This window comes from Oncorhynchus tshawytscha, linkage group LG15 (genome assembly GCF_018296145.1).
Source record: "Oncorhynchus tshawytscha isolate Ot180627B linkage group LG15, Otsh_v2.0, whole genome shotgun sequence".
Classification (NCBI taxonomy): Eukaryota; Metazoa; Chordata; class Actinopteri; order Salmoniformes; family Salmonidae; genus Oncorhynchus; species Oncorhynchus tshawytscha.
The window spans coordinates 35,236,029-35,261,028 of record NC_056443.1 but is presented as its reverse complement, the minus strand read 5'-3'; the positions used below and the strand labels follow the sequence as shown (position 1 = coordinate 35,261,028).

At 48.1% G+C, this 25,000-nt stretch overlaps 1 protein-coding gene across 5 annotated transcripts in view; it reads left to right on the top strand.

Annotated features, from left to right (window-relative positions):
• Positions 1-25,000, top strand: part of LOC112214854 (glucosidase 2 subunit beta) — a 278,290-nt gene that overhangs the window by 132,544 nt on the left and 120,746 nt on the right. For all 5 annotated transcript variants that reach the window (XM_042298486.1, XM_042298485.1, XM_042298488.1 and 2 more), the window contains exon 11: positions 21,715-21,784. In XM_042298486.1, coding sequence (XP_042154420.1) covers positions 21,715-21,784 — 70 coding nt within the window. The remainder of the gene's footprint in view (positions 1-21,714; positions 21,785-25,000) is intronic.

Genomic DNA, 25,000 nt, shown 5'->3' with positions numbered 1-25,000 from the left:
TTCACGTCTCTGATTCACATCGCAAAGTGAGTTCTCTGACCTGACCCATTAACCTTAGATATAGAGAAGGAGAGTTAGAGAGGAAGAGGTCAAGAGGCAGAGAGAGGTCAAGAGGCAGAGAGAGGTCAAGAGGCAGAGAGAGGTCAAGAGGCAGAGAGGTCAAGAGGCAGAGAGAGGTCAAGAGGCAGAGGCAGAGAGGGGTCAAGAGGCAGAGAGAGGTGAAGAGGCAGAGAGAGGTGAAGAGGCAGAGGCAGAGAGAGGTGAAGAGGCAGAGGCAGAGAGAGGTCAAGAGGCAGAGAGAGGTCAAGAGGCAGAGGCAGAGAGAGGTCAAGAGGCAGAGAGAGGTGAAGAGGCAGAGAGAGGTCAAGAGGCAGAGGCAGAGAGGGGTCAAGAGGCAGAGAGAGGTCGAGAGGCAGAGGCAGAGAGAGGTCAAGGGGCAGAGAGAGGTCAAGAGGCAGAGGCAGAGAGGGGTCAAGAGGCAGAGAGAGGTCAAGAGGCAGAGGCAGAGAGAGGTCAAGAGGCAGAGAGAGGTGAAGAGGCAGAGAGAGGTCAAGAGGCAGAGAGGTCAAGAGGCAGAGAGAGGTCAAGAGGCAGAGAGAGGTCAAGAGGCAGAGAGAGGTCAAGAGGCAGAGAGAGGTCAAGAGGCAGAGAGAGGTCAAGAGGCAGAGAGAGGCCAAGAGGCAGAGAGAGGTGAAGAGGCAGAGATAGAGATCAAGAGGCAGAGATAGGTCAAGAGGCAGAGAGAGGTGAAGAGGCAGAGAGAGATGAAGAGGCAGAGAGAGGTGAAGAGGCAGAGAGAGGTGAAGAGGCAGAGATAGAGATCAAGAGGCAGAGATAGAGATCAAGAGGCAGAGATGGAGAGAGGTCAAGAGGCAGAGAGAGGTCAAGAGGCAGAGAGAGATGAATAGGCAGAGAGAGGTGAAGAGGCAGAGGCAGAGAGGGGTCAAGAGGCAGAGAGAGGTCAAGAGGCAGAGGCAGAGAGAGGTCAAGAGGCAGAGAGAGGTCAAGAGGCAGAGGCAGAGAGGGGTCAAGAGGCAGAGAGAGGTCAAGAGGCAGAGGCAGAGAGAGGTCAAGAGGCAGAGAGAGGTGAAGAGGCAGAGAGAGGTCAAGAGGCAGAGAGAGGTCAAGAGGCAGAGAGAGGTGAAGAGGCAGAGAGAGGTCAAGAGGCAGAGAGAGGTGAAGAGGCAGAGAGAGGTCAAGAGGCAGAGAGAGGTCAAGAGGCAGAGAGAGGTCAAGAGGCAGAGAGAGGCCAAGAGGCAGAGAGAGGTGAAGAGGCAGAGACAGAGATCAAGAGGCAGAGATAGGTCAAGAGGCAGAGAGAGGTGAAGAGGCAGAGATAGAGATCAAGAGGCAGAGATAGGTCAAGAGGCAGAGAGAGGTGAAGAGGCAGAGAGAGGTGAAGAGGCAGAGAGAGGTGAAGAGGCAGAGATAGAGATCAAGAGGCAGAGATAGAGATCAAGAGGCAGAGATGGAGAGAGGTCAAGAGGCAGAGAGAGGTCAAGAGGCAGAGAGAGATGAATAGGCAGAGAGAGGTGAATAGGCAGAGATAGGTGAAGAGGCAGAGATAGAGAGAGGTGAATAGGCAGAGATAGAGGTCAAGAGGCAGAGAGAGGTCATGAGGCAGGGAGAGGTCAAGAGAGAGGGAGAGGTCAAGAGGCAGAGAGAGGTCATGAGGCAGGGAGAGGTCAAGAGGCAGAGAGATGGAGAGGTCAAGAGGCAGAGAGAGGTCAAGAGAGATGGAGAGGTCAAGAGGCAGAGATTGAGAGGTCAAGAGGCAGAGAGATGGAGAGGTCAAGAGGCAGAGATTGAGAGGTCAAGAGGCAGAGATTGAGAGGTCAAGAGGTAGAGAGAGAGCGGGCAAGAGGTTGAGAGAGAGGTCAAGAGACAGAGATATAAAGAGAGAGGTCAAGAGGCAGAGATATAGAGAGAGAGGTCAAGAGGCAGAGATATAGAGAGAGAGGTCAAGAGGCAGAGAAAGAGAGGTCAAGAGGCAGAGAAAGAGAGGTCAAGAGGCAGAGAAAGAGAGGTCAAGAGGCAGAGATAGAGAGCTCAAGAGACAGAGATAGAAAGGTCAAGAGGCAGAGATGGATAGAGGGAGAGGTCAAGCAACAGAAATAGAGAGTACGGTGGCCTGGAGCAAGTTTTTTGTTGTCGTATTTCTCACTCACAGCAATGCATTTAGCAAGGCTTAACATGGAGCCTTGAGCCCATTTTGAATCTGCGCTCTTTTGGCGCGCTGTGTCTTTACAGCAGAGGGCAATAATAGACCGTGGACTTTATAATGTGGGTCTTTATGTCCCTGCATGCGGAACACAGCCAGAAAGCAGAGGCTGTTGGGAGTTTAAAAAAAAGACATGTTTGGTCTCGAACGTCGGAAAGCCCATAACCGCCTGATATGTCAAGCGATGGAAACGTATATTAAACCCCACATCGATGCCTCTTGAATGGAACACACTTCAATTTCACCCCTATCAAAATGCAAAATCACTCCGACCCATAGACGGTACAACAGGCACTACTATATCATCCGTGAAGTGGAGGTTTTTTATTTTTTACGCCCTCTTGTGTGGTAACAAACTACTCTCTGAAATGAAATGAGTGCTGTTATAGCATTATGAAGCTGAGTGCCCAGATCAATCGTCCGTTTTGTTTTATTTTTTTCTACCGCAATCGTTCTCTCACTGAAAATGGCTGTGTGGTATTTGTAGGGAGTAAGTAGTTGGACTTGCCTTTCTTTGTCTCCACGAAGAAACATAAAATAAATGCAATTTCTGTTATATATATATATATATTTTATTTTTATTTTTTTCGAGAAGGGTTTTAAAGCTGTAATATGTCACTTTTTTGGTTGATGCGACCAAATTCATATAGAAACGTGAGTTATAGATCTGTATTTCGCATTGAAAGCCAGTCTAAGATGTGTTGGATCTGTTCTAGGTGCGCTATATCTATGCTTTCTGTTACGTTTTTGCGCTTTTTACTATTGGTTTTGTACACCAGCTTCAAACAGAAGAAAAATATATTTTTTGTTTTTTGGAAAGATACTGTATTTCACAACGGTTCTTGATGGTACTCTCTACAGTTTTGTCAGATGTAACCAGTAACCAGGAAATGGCGGAGCAGTTTCTGCATTTCGTACATTTTAAATTGAGATTTTTATTCAATCAAGTCAACCATTTTGTTTCTCATCTTGGTTCAGTATGTTTTTATTCAAAGGTCTTGGAATAATCCTTTATCATCGCAGTTATGTTGAGGGATGTTTAATACACCAAACACAACACCAGACTTTTAGCCAAAGTTCTTGTGATGCGGTGACAAATAGGGAAACAGACCAATGAGGCCAGGGACATGGTCATTAGGGGTACACCACTGCAAAACTACGTGCAACTGACAACGTGACAATAGACAACTTTAGGTTGTACCCCACCCCCCTGCCCAACACACATTTCACTCAGCTTTCTTCTGTTTTGTGCCTAACCGAACACAACCCCTGCTTTTAGGTTGTTGGTTGTAATGGCTGCTTCTGAGCCTGTGGAGTGTGAATGCTGTTTACACAGGCCTTATCCGGGAATACATGGAGTTGAATCTTAGTCTCTATATGGCTTAGCTGGCTGAGGGATGTGACAGTGTACCGTTTTAGTGTTTGTTAAAATCACACGTACGTGTGTGCGAATGGCAGTGTGCTCGGTAGAGAAGGAAACCATCTGTGAATGTGTTTGTGTTAGGCAAAGTGCAATGCTCCCCCCCCTCTCCCCCTCCCCTCCCTCACAGACGCGTGGCATCATGTTGAGAGGGATATGGAATCTAAATCTGGGACGCTGATAGAAATGGTGGGTCACACTGTTCGTTGTGTAACTTAAAAGCCACGATGAAGAGAAGGTCGAAAGGTATTCACGTTTACTTCCACCTGGGTTTAATCAACATGTGACGTAAAGGTTTTAGTTCTAACAACGGGACGTTTTCTAACAGAGGAAACGAGAATTTTTTATCCTGTTTTTTTCCCCCATTTATTTATTGTTATGCCGTAACTCATTGTGTGTTTTGGTCATAAGAAAAAGGTTTGTACCTTTTGTACAACACCATCCTGACAACCAATCGAATGCCAGCAAAAACAGCGTTTCTCCTGCCTTCCTCAGCTCGACTACCCCCCTCCCCTGCTCTTTCGCAAGTATCTCTCACGTGAGGAACACACATGCAAACTACAAAGATAGAAGCACGGTGGTTCAGTTTGAAGTTACTAAATGTAAGCAAATGCTTAACAAAAATAATGCAGGTGGTACTGGTTGTCTGGATGGTAAACGTCATTCGTAGACACACACAAACAGAGCTGCATACACGTTGTGACACCTTGCGTACAAAACACTCTCATACACAGCCCTCATCAACAGCCGTTTAGTCTTCTCCTGTCACATCCGTCCATCCCTCACCTCCTTCCTTCCTCATCTTCGACGGATGTGAAGTGTCAGGAGTCAGAGGTTTTTCTACTAACACACACACACACACACACACACACACACACACACACACACACACACACACACACACACACAGGGAGCCATGAATACACACCTGTCATCACCACATCGACAGCTGTGATTCAGTTCTGTCTCTTCTTTCAGCTATGCTCAACCATGCCAGAGAAGAGCATTCCATTTCTATTAATAATTTATCAGTCAAATGCTTTTGATTTCTGTGATTGGATATACCACCTCTAGTTCCTCCCCCTCTCTCCCGCTGCTGCCCCTTGAGAGGGCTCAATGTCTCTGCTAGCTTTCCTCCAGAGTGTGTGTGTGTGCGCGTGTGTGTGTGTGTGTGTGTGTGTGTGTGTGTGTGTGTGTGTGTGTGTGTGTGTGAGAGGGAGAGAGAGTGTGTGTGTGCGCACGTGTGCGTGTGTGTGTGTGTGTGTGTGTGTGTGAGAGAGTGTGTGTGTGTGTGTGTGTGTGTGTGTGTGTGTGTGTGTGTGTGTGTGTGTGTGTGTGTGTGTGTGTGTGTGAGAGAGAGTGTGTGTGTGTGAGAGAGTGTGTGTGTGTGTGTGTGTGTGTGTGTGTGTGTGTGTGTGTGTGTGTGTGTGTGTGTGTGTGTGTGTGTGTGTGTGTGTGTGAGTGTGTGTGTGTGTGTGTGTGTGTGTGTGTGTGTGTGTGTGTGTGTGTGTGTGTGTGTGTGTGTGTGTGTGTGTGTGTGTGTGTGTGTGTGTGTGTGTGTGTGTGTGTGTGTGTGTGTGTGTGTGAGATTGTGTGTGTGTGTGTGTGTGTGTGTGTGTGTGAGAGAGAGAGTATGTGTGTGTGTGTGTGAGAGAGAGTGTACTCCACTGCCTCAAAAGGGGTGATATGAAATCAAAGTTTTAGTGATGTGTTTTTTGATTATTGTCCACTTCTGTGTATTTAAGACACCAATTCAGCCATGGTAGATGTTCACAGCTCTGATAAGCGTGCCACTCTCATCAAAATGTGTACATCGATTCATTACATGACCCCCGTAACAGGAGAAATGTCAATGTGTCAACCTGTAGCCTCTCGGTACGCTAAAGATGGTCTGGAACAAGTCCAAGCCGTTTCAAACCGCAACCACAAAACCGGCAGAGCGGCGAAGAAAATAGCCGTGTTTCTCATCATCAATGAAGTCAAGTACAAATCCACGCTGAGATGTTAAACTAAATTGCATGTGCCGTGAGACAATGGGGAAAGATTTGGCATCTTTATTCCCGTAACCACAAGTGCCATGCCAACACTGGCTCAGGGCCCTTTGTGCTAAAATAGTTTTGGGGACCTGTCATCGGCCATTATAATTAGTGGATGTTGATGTCTAAATAATTACCATCAGGCTGTTATGTTGCTGTGGCTGGATCAGTGTTGGTGCTTCAGCTCCATCCCCCTCCTGTCCTCTGGAAGCAGCATTATGTCAAGGGCTTCGTTTCGGGGAGACTTTCGACAGCGCCCACAGATCTCACTCACTGACAACAGCTGCTTGTTTTTTTCCGCGGTTGGAAAATAATTAACGGACGTGCAAGATGGTTCGGCGTTGGCGTCTCGGGTTTGTTTAGTCTCTCCCTCCCTCCCTCGATCCCCTTATTTTGATGGCCTCGCTGTTTGATTGTGATTTGGACACGGCGAGGGGAGAGGAGAGGAGGAGAGACGTCCCTGTGGGGATTGTGGATCGACATAGAAGCATGGTAAAAGCACGTGGGGCCCTCACCGCCTCCCTTGAAATGTAGAGGAAAACTTCAGTAGAGAGCGACTGTGTGGGGCTGTTGTAACATCAGCGTCATGTTTGCCTTCGCAGTGTGGCGTCCTGTAACATACAGCTGCCATTGTTTCAGTAATGTAGCATCATGGTATTTACGTCCTGTAACATACAGCTGCCATTGTTTCAGTAATGTAGCATCATGGTATTTACGTCCTGTAACATACAGCTGCCATTGTTTCAGTAATGTAGCATCATGGTATTTACGTCCTGTAACATACAGCTGCCATTGTTTCAGTAATGTAGCATCATGGTATTTACGTCCTGTAACATACAGCTGCCATTGTTTCAGTAATGTAGCATCATGGTATTTACGTCCTGTAACATACAGCTGCCATTGCTTCAGTAATGTAGCATCATGGTATTTACGTCCTGTAACATACAGCTGCCATTGCTTCAGTAATGTAGCATCATGGTATTTACGTCCTGTAACATACATGTGTTGATACCCGGCTATCAGTTCACCCCTTCAGCAATCAGATTGTCTACTTAACATGCTTGTTAGAGGCTAATTGTAGTTACATAAAAGGTACAGTGTCATCACATATCTAGGTTTGGTTTCTATATAGGGCTGTGCTCAGGGGAGGAGTGGGCTGTGTCTGTGTGTATCGAGAGCCCGTCGTGAGAAGACTTGAGTCGCACTTGTCAGTCTCCTTCTCTCTCCCCTGATTAGACAGATGTATTGTGGCGGCATTCGTAACCCACCTCCATCCCCCACCTCCGTACGCCACCACCATCCAGAACCTCCATCCTCATCCTCCGTCCCCCATCACCATCCAGAACCTCCATCCAGATCCTCCATCCCCCACCATCATCCAACACCTCCATCCCCACCTCCACCCCCAACTCCATCCCCCACCACCATCCAGAACCTCCGTCCCCCACCTTCATCCCCAACTCCAGCCAGAACCTCCATCTCCCACCTCCATCCCCCACCTCCATCCAGAACCACCATCCCCTATTTCCATCCCCCAACTCCATCCAGAACCTCCATCCCCCACCACCATCCCCTATTTCCTTCCCCCAACTCCATCCAGAACCTCCATCCCTCAAAACATCCCCCACCTCCATTCAGAACCTCCATCCCCCACCACCATCCAGAACCTCCAACCCTCACCACCATCCAGAACCTCCATCCCCTACCTCAATCCAGAACCTCCATCCCTCACCTCCACCCAGCACCTCGATCCCCCAGCTCCATCCAGAACATCCATCCCCCTCCTCCATCCCCCACCACCATCACCCACCACCATCACCAACCTCCAACCCCCACCACCATCCAGAACCTCCATCCCCCACCACCATGCCCCACCAACATCTAAAACCTCCATCCCCTACCTCAATCCGGACCATCCATCCCTCACCTCCACCCAGCACCTCCATCCCCCAGCTCCATCCAGAACCTCCATCCCCTTCCTCCATCCCCCACCACCATCATCCACCACCATCACCAACCTCCAACCCCCACCACCATCCAGAACCTCCATCCCCCACCACCATTCAGAACTTCCAACCCCCACCACCATCCAGAACCTCCATCCACCACCACCACCCAGAACCTCCATCTCGCCACCACCACCCAGAACCTCCATCCACCACCACCATCCAGAACCTCCATCCCCCACCACCATCCAGAACCTCCATCCCCCACCACCATCCCCCACCAACATCTAGAACCTCCATCCCCTACCTCAATCCAGAACATCCATCCCCTACCTCAATCCGGAACATCCATCCCTCACCTTCACCCAGCACCTCCATCCCCTTCCTCCATCCCCCACCACCATCATCCACCACCACCACCATCACCCTCCTCCAACCCCCACCAACATCCAGAACCTCCATCCCCCACCACCATCCCCCACCAACATCTAGAACCTCCATCCCCTACCTCAATCCAGAACATCCATCCCTCAACTCCACCCAGAACCTCCATCCCCCACCTCCATCCCCCACCACCATCCAGAACCTCCAACCCCCACCACCATCCAGAACCTCCATCCCCACCACCATCCAGAACCTCCATCCCCCACCACCACCCAGAACCTCCATCTCCCCACCACCACCCAGAACCTCCATCCCCACCACCATCCAAAACCTACATCCCCACCACCATCCAGAACCTACATCCCCAACCTCCATCTAGAACCTCCAACCCCCACCTCCATCCAGAACCTCCATCCCCCACCTCCATCCAGAACCTCCATCTCCCACCACCATCCCAATTCTCCATCCCCCACATCATCTCCCACCACCATCCAGAACCTCCATCCCCATCACCATCCAGAACCTCCATCCCCCACCACCATCCAGAACCACCATCTCAAACCTCCGTCCTCGACCTCCATCCCCCACCTCCGTCCAGCATCTCCATCCCCCACCATCATCCTCCACCTCCATCCCCCACCTCCATCCAGCACCTGCATCCAGAACATACATCCAGCACCTCAATCCCCCACCTCCATCCAGAACATACATCCAGCACCTCAATCCCCCACCTCCATCCAGAACATACATCCAGCACCTCAATCCCCCACCTCCATCCAGAACGTCCATCCCCCACCACCATCTAGAACCTCCATCTCCCCACCACCATCCAGAATCTCCATCCCCCATCTCCATCCCCCACCTCCATCCCATCTATCATGCCCTGCAAGTAAAGTACCAGTCAAAAGTTTGGACACGCCTACTCATTCAAGGGTTTTTCTTTATTTTTGCTATTTTCATTGTTTTTAAAACATCAAAACATGAAATAACACATATGGAATCATGACGTAACCAAACAAGTGTTAAACAAATCAAAATATATTTTGTATTTGAGATTCTTCAAAGTAGCCACCCTTTGCCTTGATGACAGTTTTGCACTTTGTTGGCATTCTCAAAACCAGGTTCATGAGGTAGTCACCTGGAATGCATTAAAATTAACAGGTGTGCCTTGTTAAAAGTTAATTTGTGGAATTTCTTTCCTTCTTAATGCGTTTGAGCCAATCAGTTGTGTTGTGACAACGTAGGGGTGGTATACAGATATAGCCCTATTTGGTAAAAGACCAAGTCCATATTATGGCAAGAACAGCTCAAATAGGAAAAGAGAAATGACAGTCCATCATTACTTTAAGACAAGAAGGTCAGTCAATACGGAACATTACTGTATACTCTGTACTGTGTATTATATGATTCTCTGGTAAACGAGTCACAGCCTTGAATGACATCATCAGTGTAGACATGGGATAAAGTGCTTCTTATAGTGCCATTATGTTTGACAGTAATCTGATCTAATACTCAGAAACACAGTTCAGATGTGGTCCCCACCTAACCGGTGACCCCCGCACATTGACTGATTTGATTTGCTATATCATGATGTTTTCTTATCCCTGTGCGATGCCCTCTGAAAATGTAACTACTGTCATTTTGGCCAACCACACTGTAACCTTCTGGTTGTGAGAGGTCAGCAGAGCTAGAGTTTAGTGGTTAGATGATGCCTACTAGACTGCCAAGATGAGATCGCATGGTTCTGGTCTGGAAGGTGCTGTCCGTGGTCCTGGTCTGGTAGGTGCTGCCCGTGGTCCTGGACTGGCAGGTGCTGTCCGTGGTCCTGGAATGCCTGGTGCTGTCCGTGGGCTTGGACTGGTGGGCGCTGTCCATGGTGCTAATGTTGCTCCACTGTCCGAGGTTAGCCATGGTGTCAGCCGACGTTGTCCATGGTGCTAGTTATCATGGCTGATGTCCATGGTGCTAGTTAGCGTAGCCAACGTTGTCCATGGTGCTAGTTAGCATGGCTGATGTCCATGGTGCTAGTTAGCGTAGCCGACGTCCATGGTGCTAGTTAGCATAGCTGACGTTGTTCATGGTGCTAGTTAGCATAGCCAACGTTGTCCATGGTGCTAGTTAGCATAGCTGACGTTGTCCATGGTGCTAATTAGCATAGCTGACGTTGTCCATGGTGCTAGTTAGCATAGCTGACGTTGTCCATGGTGCTAGTTAGCATAGCTGACGTTGTCCATGGTGCTAGTTAGCATAGCCGACGTTGTTCATGGTGCTAGTTAGCATAGCTGACGTTGTCCATGGTGCTAGTTAGCATAGCTGACGTTGTGCTAGTTAGCGTAGCTGACAATGTCCATGGTGCTAGTTAGCATAGCTGACATTGTGCTAGTTAGCATAGCTGACGTTGTCCATGGTGCTAGTTAGCATAACTGACGTTGTGCTAGTTAGCATAGCTGATGTTGTCCATGGTGCTAGTGTAGCTGGTGCTTTCTATGATACTTGTTTAGCCTTGTTGCTAGCTTAGCTGGTGTAGTCCATGGCCCTAGTCTACTGTTATTGCAAGAGCCATCTATTCTCAACATTAGCAACAACTGGTACTCTCCATGTTGCTGAAAGCTCAACCATGTCTGTGGGGAAATAATCTTTATTTGATTCATTTTGGTTCATTCAAAAAGTTGTGTTTAACTAAGACAGAAGACTAGTAAGAAGGAGGAACCCTCTGTCTAGCTGGTGAGGCCCTGGCTGAGATAAACTTAATTGATAATGTACTTTCATTTAATGATACAAGGAGCGTTAGACTTTAGACTCCGCTAGCGTTAGACACCGCTAGCGTTAGACACCGCTAGCGTTAGACACCGCTAGCGTTAGACACCGCTAGCGTTAGACACCGCTAGCGTTAGACACCGCTAGCGTTAGACACCGCTAGCGTTAGACACCGCTAGCGGTAGGACACCGCTAGCCCAATATCCAATTACATTAGGCAGTCTATTCCTATGACTACAGAAAGACAGCAATATTGTATTTAATATTGTTCAGTCGGCTCTTATGAATACAAAAAGTTTATGATATTGTCTTAATATCGTTCGGTCATCTCTATCAACTTTCTCTGCAGGTACTTCCTGAACCATTTATTTGCTTGTGATTTTATTACACAATGCCCATTATAGTGCTGGTTGCACTTTCACCCTTCACCATGCCCCTTAAATTAATCTCAGTGGTGAGGGACTCAACGTCTTGTCTCTGCCCTCCACCGAAAGAGTTGGACAGGCAAACAGCGAACCTGGGGGGCAGGCAAAGAGAGCTGTGCTCTTTTAGGTTACCCACCTTGGCAGAGAGATGTTCACTCAAGGCTCTGTTTAGCACTTTCAAAATTAGCTGTGAAATGTTAAGCTGCCGCCGCCGTCAGCGCGATCCACGACCTCTGACCCCAGCTGAGGTTGACTCGTCCTTGAAACATAATTAAGCTCACCTGGTGCAGTAGTTCAACAGGGGGAGAGAGGGGAGGAGGGAGGGAGAGGGGAGGAGGGAGAGAGGGGAGTCAGACTGCCACCCTCCCCCTATCCGAGCTTGCGTGCACTGATAGCCGCGGGTGGAATTTATTGGATTCTTACCATGAGAGGGATACACCGAGTGGCTGATTTTTGTTGTTGTTGAGAGACTGCCAGCTTTCTCGCTTCTCCCTCTGTTCTGAAGCGTTTGTCTGAAATAGATTTTTTTTCTCTCCACCCAGGCTGCTGAAGCGAACAGTATTCAGCATCAATCCCAGCTGATTGGAGATTAAGATATTTCTATAAGTTTTTGTAAGGGATGCAATTGTGGAATATCTCCAGTGTACTCTCCCAGATGTCTGGAGCCTTTGTTATCTCTACAAACAGAGTGGTTGTCTATCAGTCATTTATCTGTCTCTCCCCGTCCCTCTCCCTCTCCCCCTCCTAAAATTACTCCCACCCTCTCATTTTTGTGTCTCAGTATGATTATTTATGTTACTTCGATGTGTGTTAACGTGATGTAATGTCAGTATGTTTTGTATAGATTTTTGCTCAAGCAGACTGATTTCACAGTTTTATTGTAATCTGTTGACGTCATCGGATCCTCGCCACGACATCACAGGATATACATCCAAGGTTGAGTTGAGCGTACATTTTCCCCCCGACTAAATTCACAAACATGTCAAGACTAAATATTCACGTGCTTCACATGAATGACATGTCATTATGGCCATTACTGCCAACCACCTATTAATGCATTCAAAATGGCAAGATGACAGCGCTACCCCAGGTGGGGACTAAAGTCACGAAGGCGCAGAAGTAGGTCGGCTCTTCGGCGTCTGTTACGGCATACATATTCATAAACCGTACCCAGTTGTTTTGCGGAGGTGATTCACTGAGACTGTTGGTCTGTTTATCGTGCTGATTTGGAGTGGCGTTCAGCGTCGAACGACTTCCTACGAGCTCCTTCGCCGCGCCAAATACATTTTTCCCAGTAGATGTTAATATTCAATACTCATGGTAGAATTGTTGTATTTAATGTAATGACATTTGTTGTCAGGAATTGGCTTTTCATAATGACTATGTGCTGTATTTGTGGGCCAGGATGTCCTTCAATGGCTGTGAATAGGGGTTTGGAGTGTGGGAGAATGAATGCAACTGAGTTAGTCACCGGGGATATTACTTGCTCTGATAGTCCAAAACATGATGCTAATTCTGTCAGCTAGCATTACTCACTCAGCTCTAATACAATCAGACACTACAACACAGCCGTAAAGCGGGCTAGATTGACCTCTGCTCAACTCCCAACAGTCTGCGTTACCATTTCTGGGGACTAGGACTGAGTGGGGAAAGAGTACTGTAGGGATATGTGATTACACTAGTGAATTTGTATAGTTTGTATACTTGTTTGTGTTGGTTGAAGATCGAGCTGTAGGCTGGTGTTTTTTCCCCATCTCACAGCTTTAAGGCCCGGGAAGTACTCGATGCATAGTGACATCATCACAAGTCGACATTAGGTGAACGTAAACAAAGTGGTTCTCAAACCTCTCCTCCGGGACCTCTAGCTGTTCTCAAACCTCTCCACTGGGACCTCTAGCCCTTCTCAAACCTCTCCTCCGGGACCTCTAGCCGTTCTCAAACCTCTCCACTGGGACCTCTAGCCGTTCTCAAACCTCTCCTCTGGGACCTCTAGCCGTTCTCAAACCTCTCCTCTGGGTTCTCCAGCCGTACTCAAACCTCTCCTCTGGCACCTCTAGCCGTTCTCAAACCTCTCCTCTAAGACCTGTTGCCGTTCTCAAACCTCTCCTCTGGGACCTCTAGCCGTTCTCACACCTCTCCTCTGGGACCTCTAGCCGTTCTCAAACCTCTCCTCTGGGACCTCCAGCCGTTCTCAAACCTCTCCTCTGGGACCTCCAGCCGTTCTCAAACCTCTCCTCTGGGACCTGTTGCCGTTCTCAAACCTCTCCTCTGGGAACTCCAGCCGTTCTCAAACCTCTCCTCTAGGACCTGTTGCCGTTCTCAAACCTCTCCTCTGGGAACTCCAGCCGTTCTCAAACCTCTCCTCTAGGACCTCCAGCCGTTCTCAAACCTCTCCTCTGGGAACTCCAGCCGCCGTTCTCAAACCTCTCCTCTGGGACCTCTAGCCATTCTCACACCTCTCCTCTGGGACCTCTAGCCGTTCTCAAACCTCTCCTCTGGGACCTCCAGCCGTTCTCAAACCTCTCCTCTGGGACCTCTAGCCGTTCTCAAACCTCTCCTCTGGGACCTCCAGCCGTTCTCAAACCTCTCCTCTGGGACCTGTTGCCGTTCTCAAACCTCTCCTCTGGGAACTCCAGCCGTTCTCAAACCTCTCCTCTGGGACCTCTAGCCATTCTCACACCTCTCCTCTGGGACCTCCAGCCGTTCTCAAACCTCTCCTCTGGGACCTCCAGCCGTTCTCAAACCTCTCCTCTGGGACCTCTAGCCGTTCTCAAACCTCTCCTCTGGGACCTCCAGCCGTTCTCAAACCTCTCCTCTGGGACCTGTTGCCGTTCTCAAACCTCTCCTCTGGGAACTCCAGCCGTTCTCAAACCTCTCCTCTAGGACCTGTTGCCGTTCTCAAACCTCTCCTCTGGGACCTGTTGCCGTTCTCACACCTCTCCTCTAGGACCTGTTGCCGTTCTCAAACCTCTCCTCTGGGACCTCCAGCCGTTCTCACACCTCTCCTCTGGGAACTCCAGCCGTTCTCAAACCTCTCCTCTGGGACCTCTAGCCGTTCTCAAACCTCTCCTCTGGGAACTCCAGCCGTTCTCAAACCTCTCCTCTGGGAACTCCAGCCGTTCTCTGGGAACTCTCCTCTGGGAACTCCAGCCGTTCTCACCTCTCCTCTGGGAAAGCCGTTCTCAAACCTCTCCTCTGGGAACTCCAGCCGTTCTCAAACCTCTCCTCTGGGAACTCCAGCCGTTCTCAAACCTCTCCTCTGGGACCTCCAGCCGTTCTCAAACCTCTCCTCTTCTCAAACCTCTCCTCTGGGAACTCCAGCCGTTCTCAAACCTCTCCTCTGGGACTCTGGGACCAGCCGTTCTCAAACCTCTCCTCTGGGACCTCTAGCCGTTCTCACACCTCTCCTCTGGGACCTCTCACCTCTCCTCTGGGACCGTTCTCAAACCTCTCCTCTGGGAACTCCAGCCCTCTGGGACCTCTAGCCGTTCTCAAACCTCTCCTCTGGGAACTCCAGCCGTTCTCAAACCTCTCCTCTGGGAACTCCAGGTTCTCAAACCTCTCCTCTGGGAGCCCTCTCTCACTCCACCTCTCCTCTGGGAACTCCAGCCGTTCTCAAACCTCTCCTCTGGGACCTCCAGCCGTTCTCAAACCTCTCCTCTGGGACCTGTTGCCGTTCTCAAACCTCTCCTCTGGGAACTCCAGCCGTTCTCAAACCTCTCCTCTAGGACCTGTTGCCGTTCTCAAACCTCTCCTCTGGGAACTCCCAGGACCTGTTGCCGTTCTCAAACCTCTCCTCTGGGAACTCCAGCCGTTCTCAAACCTCTCCTCTAGGACCTGTTGCCGTTCTCACACCTCTCCTCTGGGACCTGTTGCCGTTCTCACACCTCTCCTCTAGGACCTGTTGCCGTTCTCAAACCTCTCCTCTGGGAACTCCAGTCGTTTCATGTATTTGAACTGTTCCAGAGCTATCACACCCGATTTCACTTGTCAACTATTCGTCAAGCCCCTTGACTAGGTGAATCAGATGAGTGAGCTCAGGGCTACAACAACATTTTTGAAACGTCTGAGGTTCAACCGAGGAGAGGGTTGAGAAGCACTGATCAACAATAACAAAAAATATGACAAGTTTGAAAAGAAAACATGCATATTGTTCCCTTCTAACATTAGCATATGCCATTCTAAAATGTACGTATCTGCATGGACTATGTTATGGCCATTACTCATGTTATAGCACGAATAGAAATCTCAGAGATCAATTGGTAATCTCTATTTTACCACCCCCAAAATATACCCCCTCACAGCATCTCCTTGCGCCTCTACCGGATGGAAACTACAAGTGCAATGGCTGTGCTGAACACATTGGCACTTACAAATGTAGATCCTTTAAACATCCCCAAACAGGGGAAACAGATCCCAATCGAAGGCAGTTTAAAAAATACATGTTAGAACTTTTGTACTGCAGCGCCAGCTGTGCCACCAGAGACTCTGGCTTTGCTCCCAGGCTCTGTCGTAACCGGCCGCGACCGGGAGGTCCGTGGGGCGACGCACAATTGGCCTAGCGTCTGGGTTAGGGAGGGTTTGGCCAGTAGGGATATACTTGTCTCATCGCGCACCAGCGACTCCTGTGGCGGGCCGGGCGCAGTGCGCGCTAACCAAGGTTGCCAGGTGCACGGTGTTTCCTCCGACACCGTGCACCTCTCCTAAACAGGTGTTCTACTCAGCTAGCCAGCACCTCTCCTAAACAGGTGTTCTACTCAGCTAGCCAGCACCTCTCCTAAACAGGTGTTCTTTTCTGCTAGCCAGCACCTCTCCTAAACAGGTGTTCTACTCTGTTCTACTCTGCCAGCACCTCTCCTAAACAGGTGTTCTACTCTGCTTGCCAGCACCTCTCCTAAACAGGTGTTCTACTCAGCTAGCCAGCACCTCTCCTAAACAGGTGTTCTACTCTGCTTGCCGGCACCTCTCCTAAACAGGTGTTCTACTCTGCTTGCCAGCACCTCTCCTAAACAGGTGTTCTTTTCTGCTAGCCAGCACCTCTCCTAAACAGGTGTTCTACTCTGTTCTACTCTGCCGGCACCTCTCCTATACAGGTGTTCTACTCTGCTAGCCAGCACCTCTCCTAAACAGGTGTTCTACTCTGCTTGCCGGCACCTCTCCTAAACAGGTGTTCTACTCTGCTTGCCGGCACCTCTCCTAAACAGGTGTTCTTTTCTGCTAGCCAGCACCTCTCCTAAACAGGTGTTCTACTCTGTTCTACTCTGCCAGCACCTCTCCTAAACAGGTGTTCTACTCTGCTTGCCGGCACCTCTCCTAAACAGGTGTTCTACTCTGCTAGCCAGCACCTCTCCTAAACAGGTGTTCTACTCTGCTTGCCGGCACCTCTCCTAAACAGGTGTTCTACTCTGCTAGCCAGCACCTCTCCTAAACAGGTGTTCTACTCTGCCGGCACCTCTCCTAAACAGGTGTTCTACTCTGCTAGCACCTCTCCTAAACAGGTGTTCTACTCTGCCGGCACCTCTCCTAAACAGGTGTTCTACTCTGCCAGCACCTCTCCTAAACAGGTGTTCTACTCTGCCGGCACCTCTCCTAAACAGGTGTTCTACTCTGCTTGCCGGCACCTCTCCTAAACAGGTGTTCGTTTCTTTTACCTCCAGGTTGACCTTTTCATGGCGAACATGTCACTGTTGTGTCGTTGTAGTGCTTTCACACAGTCCTGTTTGATACAAACAGGTGTTTACTAAACAGTTGGTTATTATTGCTGGTGTAGTTCCTGTTGTCAGTCAACAAAAGAGGGCCTTGTTCACTAAGGCAACCTGTCATAAACATCTCATTGGGAGAGCTCTAACTGTATACTGCAGTCTCCCTTCGCCTCAGACAGAACAAGGTGTGCAAGAGATAGAGAGAGAGAGAGATGGACAGAGAGAGATGGACAGAGAGAGATGGACAGAGAGAGAGAGAGAGAGAGAGAGAGCGAGATGGACAGCGAGGGATGGATAGAGGGAGAGAGACACAGAGAGAGATGGACAGCGAGGGATGGATAGAGGGAGAGACAGAGAGAGAGATGGACAGCGAGGGATGGATAGAGGGAGAGACAGAGAGAGAGATGGACAGCGAGGGATGGATAGAGGGAGAGACAGAGAGAGAGATGGACAGCAAGGGATGGATAGAGGGAGAGACAGAGAGAGAGATGGACAGCGAGGGATGGATAGAGGGAGAGACAGAGAGAGAGATGGACAGCGAGGGATGGATAGAGGGAGAGACAGAGAGAGAGATGGACAGCGAGGGATGGATAGAGGGAGAGAGAGAGATGGACAGAGAGGGAGAGAGGGATATATAGAGGGAGAGAGAGATTGAGAGCGAGGGATGGATAGAGGGAGAGAGAGAGATGGACAGAGAGGGAGAGAGGGATATATAGAGGGAGAGAGAGATTGAGAGCGAGGGATGGATAGAGGGAGAGTGAGAGAGCGACGGATGAGAGGGAGAGAGAAAGATGGACAGAGAGAGAGAGAGAGGGATGGATAGAGAGAGAGAGAGGGATGGATAGAGGGAGAGAGAGGAGGACAGAGAGAGAGATTGAGAGCGAGGGATGGATAGAGAGAGAGAGAGATGGATAGAGGGAGAGAGAGGAGGACAGAGAGAGAGATTGAGAGCGAGGGATGGATAGAATGAGGAGAGTGGCAGAGAGATACATAGAGGGAGGGGTGGATACAGGGAGAGATATATAGAGAGAGAGAGATGAAGAGGGACATATAGAGGGGTGGAAAGTGATGAGAGGCCGTGAGAAATCGAGAGAGGGTGCATGGAGAGAAGTTGTGAGCATCATGCCAGCCCATATTAAGCAGCCTCTAGTGACAGCACTGCGTCAGCAGCAATAACTCTTACGTGTGTAGCAGGTGGTATAGATGTTGTGCCTGTTGCTTACGTTACTGTGGGATCATGGGTCACTGTCTCATCCCTTTGTTTTTACATTGTGCCTGACCGATGCACACTGCAGTCTCGGCTGGCTGAGGGTAGGTGGAGGAGTGGGGTGTATCTATCTTTATGGGCGACCAGCTGAGACCACATGTGATGAACATGCTAATTGATATGCCGACCGGGCTCTGACAGCCTCCCACTCAGCTACACACGCATGTGCTCCCGTTGCCACGGCGCTTGGGCCCCGCTGATAAAGGGGAGCCACGGCACTGAGATCCCTCCCCCTAACTGTCTTTACTCTGCCTCCACCCCAATGGACATGTCTTTTTTGTTTCATCTCTGCTACGGTTATGATGTATGTAGTGATATGTCTATTTTTTTTATTGTTTATTGTTACTATTTTCATTATTTTATTTAAATTAGTCCTGCATCATGTTGGAGCTCAAAGCATAAGAATTTCACTGTACCCAGAATTCACATTTGCAACCCTGTCCATGTGACTGTTAAACACTCTGAAGCTAGTGCCCTCCTCTCTTCAGAAACACAGTAAATCCCCTGGACTATCAGCTAGTAAAACAATGAAACTAGAGTTCACTAAGCTGCTCCACTTCGAGTTTCTACTTTCTTTCTCTCCCTCTTTTTTTATATATATATATTTTTTCATACATTTCTTGTTTCTCACTGGCTTTGTGTTTCTGAATGGTTATTCCCCCCACCCATTCAGCTTTGTGTTTCTGAATGGTTATCAACCCCCCCCACGGTTCAGCTTTGTGTATCTGAATGGTTATCAACCCCCCACGGTTCAGCTTTGTGTATCTGAATGGTTATCAACCCCCCTCCCCACCGGTTCAGCTTTGTGTTTCTGAATGATTATCAACCCCCCACCGGTTCAGCTTTGTGTTTCTGAATGGTTATCATTATTCTACATTGTGCAAGCGATTGTGACAGCTAACAGTGCATTGAGACAGCTAACAGTGCATTGAGACAGCTAACAGTGCATTGAGACAGTTAACAGTGCATTGAGACAGCTAACAGTGCATTGAGACAGCTAACGATGCATTGAGACAGCTAACAGTGCATTGAGACAGCTAACAGTGCATTGAGACAGCTAACAGTGCATTGAGACAGCTAACAGTGCATTGAGACCGCTAACAGTGCATTGAGACAGTTAACAGTGCATTGAGACAGTTAACAGTGTATTGAGACAGTTAACAGTGCATTGAGACAGCTAACAGTGCATTGAGACAGCTAACAGTGCATTGAGACAGCTAACATTGCAGTGTGAGAGCTAACGATGCAGTGTGACAGCTAACAGTGCATTGAGACAGCTAACAGTGTATTGTGACAGCTAACAGTGCATTGAGACAGCTAACAGTGCATTGAGACAGCTAACAGTGCATTGTGACAGCTAACAGTGCATTGAGACAGCTAACAGTGCATTGAGACAGCTAACAGTGCACTGTGACAGCTAACAGTGCATTGAGACAGCTAACAGTGCATTGTGACAGCTAACAGTGCATTGTGACAGCTAACAGTGCATTGAGACAGCTAACAGTGCATTGAGACAGCTAACAGTGCATTGAGACAGCTAACAGTGCATTGTGACAAAAAGTGCACTGTTAGCTGTCACAATGAGCTGTTAACTGTCACAATCGCTCGTACAATGTAAAATTATCAATAATGTCATGTCATCCTGACATCACACGATCATAGTACTAGCATGTACAGTAAAAATGAAACAGTGAATGCTTTGGCTCAAACCTTTCCCATGACCGTCTAGTCTCATCTCATCTTTCTGTTAGCACACTATTGTCACTATGAAGTGACTCATTAAGACCGCAGGCTCCTCTGCTGCCGTCACACCTGGAAATAGCATGTGTGTTTGTTTACAACTCAGCGTCTCCTCTCCCAGACCCAGACACAACACCACTGGCAGACATCAACAGCCACTGTTTGGCAACACACAGGATGTTTAGACACCACACTATGCACCACTGATAGCAAGCCTAGCGGTTAGAGTGTTGGGCCAGTAACCGAAAGGTTGCTGGTTCGATACCCAAACCTACATGTTGGTAGAGTCACTTTAATAACTCTACCTACATGTACATATTACCTCGACTAACCGGTGCCCCCGCACATTGACTCTGTACCTGTACCCCCTGTATATAACCTCCACATTGACTCTGTACCTGTACCCCCTGTATATAGTCTCCACATTGACTCTGTACCTGTACCCTGTATATAACCTCCACATTGACTCTGTACCTGTACCCCCTGTATATAGCCTCCACATTGACTCTGTACTGGTACCCCCTGTGTATATATAGCCTCCACATTGACTCTGCACCTGTACCCCCTGTATATAGCCTCCACATTGACTCTGTACCGGTACCCCCTGTATATAGCCTCCACATTGACTCTGTACCGGTACTCCCTGTATATAGTCTCCACATTGACTCTGTACCGGTACCCCCTGTATATAGTCTCCACATTGACTCTGTACCTGTACCTCCTGTATATAGCCTCCACATTGACTCTGTACCGGTACCCCCTGTATATAGCCTCCACATTGACTCTGTACCTGTACCCCGTGTATATAGCCTCCACATTGACTCTGTACCGGTACCCCCTGTATATAACCTCCACATTGACTCTGTACCTGTACCCCGTGTATATAGCCTCCACATTGACTCTGTACCGGTACCCCCTGTATATAGCCTCCACATTGACTCTGTACCGGTACCCCTGTATATAGCCTCCACATTGACTCTGTACCTGTACCCCGTGTATATAGCCTCCACATTGACTCTGTACCGGTACCCCCTGTATATAGTCTCCACATTGACTCTGTACAGGTACCCCCTGTATATAGTCTCCACATTGACTCTGTACCTGTACCCCCTGTATATAGCCTCCACATTGACTCTGTACCTGTACCCCCTGTATATAGTCTCCACATTGACTCTGTACCTGTACCCCCTGTATATAGCCTCCACATTGACTCTGTACCTGTACCCCCTGTATATAGTCTCCACATTGACTCTGTACCTGTACCCCCTGTATATAGTCTCCACATTGACTCTGTACCTGTACCCCCTGTATATAGCCTCCACATTGACTCTGTACCGGTACCCCCTGTATATAGCCTCCACATTGTCTCTGTACCTGTACCCCCTGTATATAGCCTCCACATTGACTCTGTACCTGTACCCCCTGTATATAGTCTCCACATTGACTCTGTACCTGTACCCCCTGTATATAGTCTCCACATTGACTCTGTACCTGTACCCCCTGTATATAGCCTCCACATTGACTCTGTACCGGTACCCCCTGTATATAGTCTCTACAGCATTTCACTGTAAGGTCGACTACACCTGTTGTATTCGGTGCATGTGACAAATAACATTTGATTTGATTGACAGATTTTTAATCTTATCAAATGTGCCGTTGATCAAGGCATTTAACCCTATTTTTCTCCAGGGGCGCCGTGCTACTATGGCTGACCCTGTAAAACAACACCTACGGTGTAGGTGACAATAAATCCTGTATGTTTTTAAAAAAAAAATATAAATATTTTTAGGAATTTCTTTCTTTCTTTTTTTCCTAGCTGCTGAAAAGGCGGCTGCTGATCTAAAGAGAGTTGAAGACGCGTACGAAACGGTGTACATGGAAATCCGGTAAGAGAATACATCTTGGATACTCTTCTTTGCCCAATTGCCCTTAGAAAGAACTGAACGCTGTGCGTTTTTTGCTTTGCACCTCTCCCTGATGACGGGTACACAGTAATGAGTTTGCACTGTTAGGGACCCTAGGTGAATTTTAATGATGAAAAACAAATGCTCCTGGTTGCCTGCCGTGCGCTAGTCGAGAGAGGCTATTCTAATTCATTTCTCTTCTGCAACATGGTATTTGTCAGAGCACGAATAATCCGAAACTTCTGACAGAATTCACTGTCTCAAGACAGGTGTAAAACAAAATAGCTGACAATTATGCCATGTTGTAATTGTGTAGCTCTGTGGAAAAAAAAAGAAAGTGAAATGCTGTCACAAATTCAGAATACCCAAAGATTTGAACATAAATATTCATGTAGAGGGTTGTAAAGGTTGTAGTTGACCATTTTTGCATCGAATTTGACAATTTCCCCAGGAATGAATGACTTTACACTAGAGATACAGTAAACAGAGGACATGTTATGCATACCATTGAGCACAAAACACACACTTGTGCTAACATGCAATAATACCACATAGGAATACATGTTCCAGCGTGATCACACAGTGGGAAAAAAGGCCACTACAGGATTTCCTATTGCAGCCAGTCGTTCCCGAGATGTTTGCACAGAGCTCTTAGCCAGACATACAGACAGTCAGATATACAGACAGACAGGCAGGCAGACAGACAGACATCCATACAGCCAGCCAGACATACAGACAGTCAGATATACAGACAGACATCCATACAGCCAGCCAGACGGCCATACAGACAGTCAGATATACAGACAGGCAGGCAGAAAGACAGACATCCATACAGCCAGCCAGACAGGCAGCCAGCCAGACGGCCATACAGACAGTCAGATATACAGACAGGCAGGCAGAAAGACAGACATCCATACAGCCAGCCAGCCAGCCAGCCAGCCAGCCAGCCAGCCAGACGGCCATACAGACAGTCAGATATACAGACAGGCAGGCAGACAGACAGGCAGGCAGACAGACAGCCAGCCAGATGGCCATACAGACAGTCAGATATACAGACAGGCAGGCAGACAGACAGACATCCATACAGCCAGCCAGACGGCCATACAGACAGTCAGATATACAGACAGGCAGGCAGACAGACAGACATCCATACAGCCAGCCAGATGGCCATACAGACAGTCAGATATACAGACAGGCAGACAGACAAACAGACATCCATACAGCCAGCCAGCCAGACGGCCATACAGACAGTCAGAAATACAGACAGGCAGGCAGACAGACAGACATCCATACAGCCAGCCAGACGGCCATACAGACAGTCAGATATAGGCAGACAGACAGACATCCATACAGCCAGCCAGATGGCCATACAGACAGTCAGATATACAGACAGGCAGACAGACAGACATCCATACAGCCAGCCAGCCAGACGGCCATACAGACAGTCAGATATACAGACAGGCAGGCAGACAGACAGACATCCATACAGCCAGCCAGATGGCCATACAGACAGTCAGATATACAGACAGGCAGACAGACAAACAGACATCCATACAGCCAGCCAGCCAGACGGCCATACAGACAGCAGCGTCGATAGGGAGTTGCTACTGTACTGTAGACCCGGGGCTGGTAAACTGTTCATTGCACTGGGGAGACAGGAGATAGGCAGCTACAATCAGAGAGTTGTGGAAAGGTCAAGCTGTTATAATGAAAATAAAGCCTGTGTGAGCGAAGGGAGAAAGATTCTAGCATGACTCCAGTTGTTCTACTTCTTCATTTTCCACCCTGCTTTGAATGCTCCTGGTCAAATGATTCCCCTGGTGAAATTATTCCCCTGGTGAAATGAATCCCCTGGTCAAATGATGCTCCTGGTCAAATGATGCTCCTGGTCAAATGATTCCCCTGGTGAAATGATTCCCCTGGTGAAATGATGCTCCTGGTCAAATAATACCCCTGGTCAAATAATGCCCCTGGTCAAATGATTCCCCTGGTCAAATGATTCCCCTGGTCAAATAATACCCCTGGTCAAATGATGCTCTTGGTCAAATGATTCCCCTGGTCAAATAATGCCCCATGTCAAATAATGCCCCATGTCAAATAATGCCCCATGTCAAATAATTCCCCTGGTTAAGTGACCCATGTGCACCCCATATCAACCATGCATGGTGGAACAAGAGATATGACTCATCTCTCTCTCTCTCTCTCTCTCTCTCTTTCTCTCTTTCTCTCAATTTCAATTGAAGGGCTTTATTGGCATGTGAAACATATGTTAACATTGCCAAAGCAAGTGAAATAGATAATAAACAAAAGTGAAATAAACAATAAAAAATTAACAGTAAACATTACACTCACAAAAGTTACAAAATTATAAAGTTATTTAAAATGTAATTGTATGTGTATATACAGAGTGGTAATGATGTGTAAATACGCTGATGTCGGCTTAGTTCGCCATGAATTGGGTCACGGGGGCTCTTATAGAAATGTAGAAAAGGGGTTGGTTCATCCTTTCCAACCAATGCCTATTCACGTGGGCGTGGCCACTGATTGACGATATTTTACTTATTAAAACAATTCCCTCATTTTAAAAACGAAAATTACATTTAATCTTTTCACAAATAGTTTCATATTTAAACATTTAAATTGCACAACAATTCCATGTTATTCTGATAACTAGAATGTGTAGACTTTCCAATATACAATTTATGTCATCCTATCATCAGTAATAATGTCTCAGATGACAACTGATCTGATATCATATTCTTTCAGTACAACAGGGCAATGTCATGACAGAGTACAGAGGCCCATTATCAGCAACCATCACTCTGAGATGCTGGCCTTCTAGGCAGAGTTCCTTTTACCGATCTTAATCTTTTCTTTTTATTGGCCAGTCTGAGATATGGCTTTTTCTTTGCAACTCTGCCTAGAAGGCCAGCATCCCGGAGTTGCCTTTTCACTGTTGACATTGAGACTGGTGTTTTGCGGGTACTATTTAATGAAGCTGCTATTGAGGACTTATGAGGCGTCTGTTTCTCAAACTAGACACTCTAACGTGCTTGTCCTCTTGCTCAGTTGTGCACCGGGGCCTCCCACTCCTCTTTCTATTCTGGTTAGAGCCAGTCTGAGCTTTTATGTGAAGGGAGTAGTACACAGCGTTGTACGAGATCTTCAGTTTCTTTGCAATTTCTCACATGGAATAGC